General features: G+C 41.6%; 1 protein-coding gene across 1 annotated transcript; it reads right to left on the minus strand.

The window, feature by feature from the left end:
- Positions 1-4,096: 4,096 nt before the first annotated feature.
- LOC148765808 (uncharacterized) lies at positions 4,097-4,591 on the minus strand. The gene has a single exon (XM_088812363.1). It carries the CDS (start codon positions 4,589-4,591, stop codon positions 4,097-4,099), a length of 495 nt encoding a protein of 164 aa, XP_088668489.1.
- Between the last annotated feature and the right edge of the window lie 1,412 nt (positions 4,592-6,003).

Consider the following 6,003-nt stretch of genomic DNA (forward strand, 5'->3'; position numbering starts at 1 on the left):
GACCGACCCGAATCCACGTGGATTCGGTCAACTAAATCGCACACAACCATCGAACCGGCCGGTCCGACCGGTTCGATCCGAACAATTAAAAAACCGACATTTTAAAACAATTTCAGATCCGATTTTCCAATTTTAAACAATTTTAAAGCTGGAAAATTTCTAAACAATATTTCAAAAATATTTTAAACTTACGAAAACTCCCAATTACATAATACAACAATCACTACTTTAATAAATCGAACATGCATAAAATCATAGCATATTTTACATCGCAATTAATTACGCAACGAGCTCTGATACCACTGTTGGTTTTCGGGCACGCGTACGCAGCGGAAAACAAAAATTTTATGCGAATTAAACGAGTTTAAAACACATAAGCACATGCCCGACAAATTAAATCAATTAATTGCGTACCTTTGCGCTTCCAACGAAATTAAAAACAACAAACATGCTAAATAATTTAACCGAATTTAAATCAATTAACATGCTCGCGTTTAAACCAATTAACATGCTTGCAAAGATTAAAACGATTACACATAATCACATAAAATCATACGGAAGCAAACATGAATAAATAGTTTAAACCTAAAGGAACCGAAACTAGGGTTTCGTGTATTTACCTCTTGAAGCGTGAGGTAGGAGCGTTTAGCAAGTCGAGATTGCTATGGAAACCAATCCGTACAATCGGGGCAGCAGCAATGCAGCGGCAGATCAGCACGGCGGCGCGTGTATCTCACGCGCGGACTTCGGGGCAGCGCGTGGGTCGCCTGCGTCGTCGGATTGATGGCTGTTCTTCGATTCATCGGTCTTCCTCCTCTCGGATTTCACCTCGTATACTTCGATCTACTAAAACGTGGCACTAGACACGAAGTAGTTAGAATTAACGGAAGAAAAAGAAAGAAGAAAAGAGTACCGAAAAGGATCGGCCAATTGATGGCCGATTCCGGTCACGGCGGAGCAACGGCGGCGCGGCGGTGGTCGCTGGGAGAGAGGCCGAGAGAGAGAGAGTGTAGCGGCTAGGGTTAGGGTTTTTTTTGTGTGTTTGTGCAAGACCTATAAATCAAGTATTTATATGTCTTGCATAAAACCCTAGCGGGCTTAAGTTGGACCGGGCCCAACAGCTTAAGTCCGTTAGTACTTTTACTTGCTCGTCTCTCTTAATTCAATGACCGAAAAATTGTAACGATTACATTTTCGGAACCATCATAATTTCCTCATCATTACGAGTGCCATTTCTCATTTTCCAACTTTCCAAAAGTGGAAACCCTAGTTCAGTGCACTTTCTAAATTTGGAAACTTCCCGATTTAGAAAGTTCACTAATATGTTCGCCTATTCTTTTCCTTTTCTTATTCTCATTCATAATTCCAAATTACGAATGTTGGACTCAATCATATTGACTTCCAATCATGCAAAGATAAACTATTTTATCTCTGACCGTTTATTCAAAGATCTCATGTGCACGAGCAGTGTGACCCTCGATGGTTCAGGTGTAAGCTAGCCGTGGGCCCACAACTCTTTGTGGTCAAAACTCGTCCCTTAGAGTTACGATTAAGATGAAGCTCGTTTCACCTTAATCACCCAACGAATCAAGATTGGCGTCTAGCAACTACGCGTCATGATTCCCTAGATACAAATGAAGTGCCTGCAAGAACCTTCAGATATAGTTAACGTACAGTACGGTCCCTTCGATTCATATGTCCCGATCGAACTAGAGGCATTGGTTCATCGAGACCTCTTTATATGTTTGATGACGGTGCGATCGTTCTAAGTGTTGTAATCCTTACGTGCATGACTTAGAGAATCAAATTCTCTAATCATCACTTAGTCAGCTCTGGCCAGAGACTTAGAATGATTACAAACTTTCAGAACACACAGGACATCCAAGACTATTCTAGCGATCGAATCCCCGACTACAATGCACAGACCTCCCACTAGATTTCGGACTGCACGAACACTGGCCCTTGGGATGGTCATCGGTGGTACTCAGGGACAGGTCACGATACAGCTGGTCCTCTAGTGAAGTCACGGTGATGTCTAGGTCATAAGGACTAATGGTGTACAACTATACCATAGATATCTCTACTCGATTATTGGGAACCACTTAGAGATTTCTAGGGTGAGGGAGTTCAGTGAACTCGTCAGCTAACGAGCACCCACTTATGCATGCCGATATCACAATACCGTTAACTGATGAGATGCAGTACACATACACTAAGTGCTAGTCTTAATGGGAAAGGCCGATATCCTCATTAGTGGCGTAACCCTTCGACTAGGAACACGTTTAACAGTTATAATACTTGAGTAAATATCTCACGATCCTAACGATCAATTACTAGTACTTGTAATAACTGTAAGGACTATATCTATGCTTGTGACAAAGGGACAAAGATATAGAATGCCAAGATGTTTTATCATTAATACGAATAAAGGTTCGTTTATTACAATAATAAATACGAAAGACCACAACCACATGTTGGCTTGTTGGTCACCTACTCTAACAGGCTAGGGTTAGGGTTTTTTGTTGTGTATTTGTGCAAGACCTATAAATCAAGTATTTATATGTCTTGCATAAAACCCTAGCGGGCTTAAGTTGGACCGGGCCCAACAGCTTAAGTCCGTTAGTACTTTTACTTGCTCGTCTCTCTTAATTCAATGACCGGAAAATTGCAACTATTACATTTTCGGAATCATTATAATATCCTCGTCATTACGAGTGCCATCTTTCATTTTCCAACTTTCCAAAAGTGGAAACCCTAGTTCAGTGCACTTTCTAAATTTGGAAACTTCCCGATTTAGAAAGTTCACTAACACTTTCGCCTATTCTTTTCCTTTTCTTATTCTCATTCATAATTCCAAATTACGAATGTTGAATCCAATCATATTGACTTCCAATCATGCAAAGATAAACTATTTTATCTCTGACCGTTTATTCAAAGATCTCATGTGCACGAGCAGTGTGACCCTCGATGGTTCAGGTGTAAGCTAGCCGTGGGCCCACAACCCTTTGTGGTCAAAACTCGTCCCCTTAGAGTTACGATTAAGATGAAACTCGTTTCACCTTAATCACCCAACGAATCAAGATTGGCGTCTAGCAACTACGCGTCATGATTCCCTAGATACAAATGAAGTGCCTGCAAGAACCTTCAGATATAGTTAACGTACAGTACGGTCCCTTCGATACATATGTCCCGATCGAACTAGAGGCATTGGTTCATCGAGACCTCTTTATATGTTCGATGACGGTGCAATCGTTCCAAGTGTTGTAATCGTCACGTGCATGACTTAGAGAATCGAATTCTCTAATCATCACTTAGTCAGCTCTGGCCAGAGACTTAGAATGATTACAAACATTCAGAACACACAGGACATCCAAGACTATTCTAGCGATCGAATCCCCGACTACAATGCACAGACGTCCCACTAGATTTCGGACTGCACGAACACTGGCCCTTGGGATGGTCCTCGGTGGAACTCAGAGACAGGTCATGATACAGCTGGTCCTCTAGTGAAGTCACGGTGATTTCTAGGTCATAAGGACAAATGGTGTACAACTATACCATAGATATCTCTACTCGATTATTGGGAACCACTTAGAGATTTCTAGGGTGAGGGAGTTCAGTGAACTCGTCAACTTACGAGCACCCACTTATGCATGCCGATATCACAATACCGTTTACTGATGAGATGCAGTACACATACACTAAGTGCTAGTCTTCTAATGGGAAAGGCCGATATCCTCATTGGTGGCGTAACCCTTCGACTAGGAACACGTTTAACAGTTATAATACTTAAGTAAATATCTCACGATCCTAACGATCAATTACTAGTACTTGTAATAACTGTAAGGACTATATCTATGCTTGTGACAAAGGGACAAAGATATAGAATGCCAAGGTGTTTTATCATTAATACGAATAAAGGTTCGTTTATTACCATAATAAATACGAAAGACCACAGCCACAAGTTGGCTTGTTGGTCACCTACTCTAACACTACTATGCATAGAATTTCCTAAGGTGGCATACATTCCATGTTCTTGGTATTTTTTTTCCTTTTCGATCTTGTAGCTCGTAGGCGCCACCCGCTGCGACCTTCTTCACTGTGTTGGACCTTCCCAATTAGCCTCTAGCTTGCCCGTGGGTTTCAATGCATGGGCTCGCCGTAGTACGAGATCGCCTACTTGAAAACTTCTCGGATTGACTTTTCGATCGTAGCTGGCTCTGATGCGATTTTTGCTATCTCTCATCTTCAAGTCTGCTGCTTCTCTTTTTTCGTAGCAAAGATCTAAATGTTCTCGCATCATTTCTTCATTCTCTCTATCATCATATTCGCGAACCATTAATGATTCCAGGCCTATCTCCGCAGGTACGATCGCTTCCATCCCATAGACTAAGCCGAAAGGTGTTTCTCCTGTAGCCCTTTTGGGTGATGTCCGATAAGACCATAGAACCGAGTCTAATTCTTCTACCCAACCACCGCCTGCCTTTTCCATGCGTTTCTTTATACCATCCACCAAGATCCTGTTGATTACCTCGACTTGCCCGTTTGCTTGTGGGTGCGCCACGGATGTGAAACGTTGGGCGACCTTCATCTCTGTGCACCATTCCGTTATTTTTTTACCATTGAACTGCGTGCCATTTGTTAGAGTAGGTGACCAACAAGCCAACTTGTGGCTGTGGTCTTTCGTATTTATTATTGTAATAAACGAACCTTTATTCGTATTAATGATAAAACACATTGGCATTCTATATCTTTGTCCCTTTGTCACAAGCATAGATATAGTCCTTACAGTTATTACAAGTACTAGTAATTGATCGTTAGGATCGTGAGATATTTACTTAAGTATTATAACTGTTAAACGTGTTCCTAGTCGAAGGGTTACGCCACTAATGAGGATATCGGCCTTTCCCATTAAGACTAGCACTTAGTGTATGTGTACTGCATCTCATCAGTAAACGGTATTGTGATATCGGCATGCATAAGTGGGTGCTCGTAAGTTGACGAGTTCACTGAACTCCCTCACCCTAGAAATCTCTAAGTGGTTCCCAATAATCGAGTAGAGATATCTATGGTATAGTTGTACACCATTAGTCCTTATGACCTAGACATCACCGTGACTTCACTAGAGGACCAGCTGTATCGTGACCTGTCCCTGAGTTCCACCGAGGACCGTCCCAAGGGCCAGTGTTCGTGCAGTCCGAAATCTAGTGGGAGGTCTGTGCATTGTAGTCGGGGATTCGATCGCTAGAATAGTCTTGGATGTCCTGTGTGTTCTGAAAGTTTGTATTCATTCTAAGTCTCTGGCCAGAGCTGACTAAGTGATGATTAGAGAATTCGATTCTTTAAGTCATGCACGTAAGGATTACAACACTTAGAACGATCGCACCGTTATTGAACATATAAAGAGGTCTCGATGAACCAATGCCTCTAGTTCAATCGGGACATATGAATCGAAGGGACCGTACTGTACGTTAACTATATCTGAAGGTTCTTGCAGGCACTTCATTTGTATCTAGGGAATCATGACGCGTAGTTGCTAGACGCCAATCTTGATTCGTTGGGTGATTAAGGTGAAACGAGCTTCATCTTAATTGTAACTCGAAGGGGACGAGTTTTGACCACAAAGAGTTGTGGGCCCACGGCTAGCTTACACCTGAACCATCGAGGGTCACACTGCTCGTGCACATGAGATCTTTGAATAAACGGTCAGAGATAAAATAGTTTATCTTCGCATAATTGGAAGTCAATATGATTGAGTCCAACATTCGTAATTTGGAATTATGAATGAGAATAAGAAAAGGAAAAGAATAAGCGAACATGTTAGTGAACTTTCTAAATCGGGAAGTTTCCAAATTTAGAAAGTCCACTGAACTAGGGTTTCCACTTTTGGAAAGTTGGAAAATAAGAGATGGCACTCGTAATGACGAGAAAATTATAATGACTCGGAAATTGTAATCGTTACAATTTTTCGATCATTGAATTGAGAGATACGAGCGATTAAAG

This window comes from Erythranthe guttata, chromosome 13 (assembly GCF_056151865.1).
Source record: "Erythranthe guttata isolate IM_541 chromosome 13, IM_541, whole genome shotgun sequence".
NCBI classification, from domain to species: domain Eukaryota; kingdom Viridiplantae; phylum Streptophyta; class Magnoliopsida; order Lamiales; family Phrymaceae; genus Erythranthe; species Erythranthe guttata.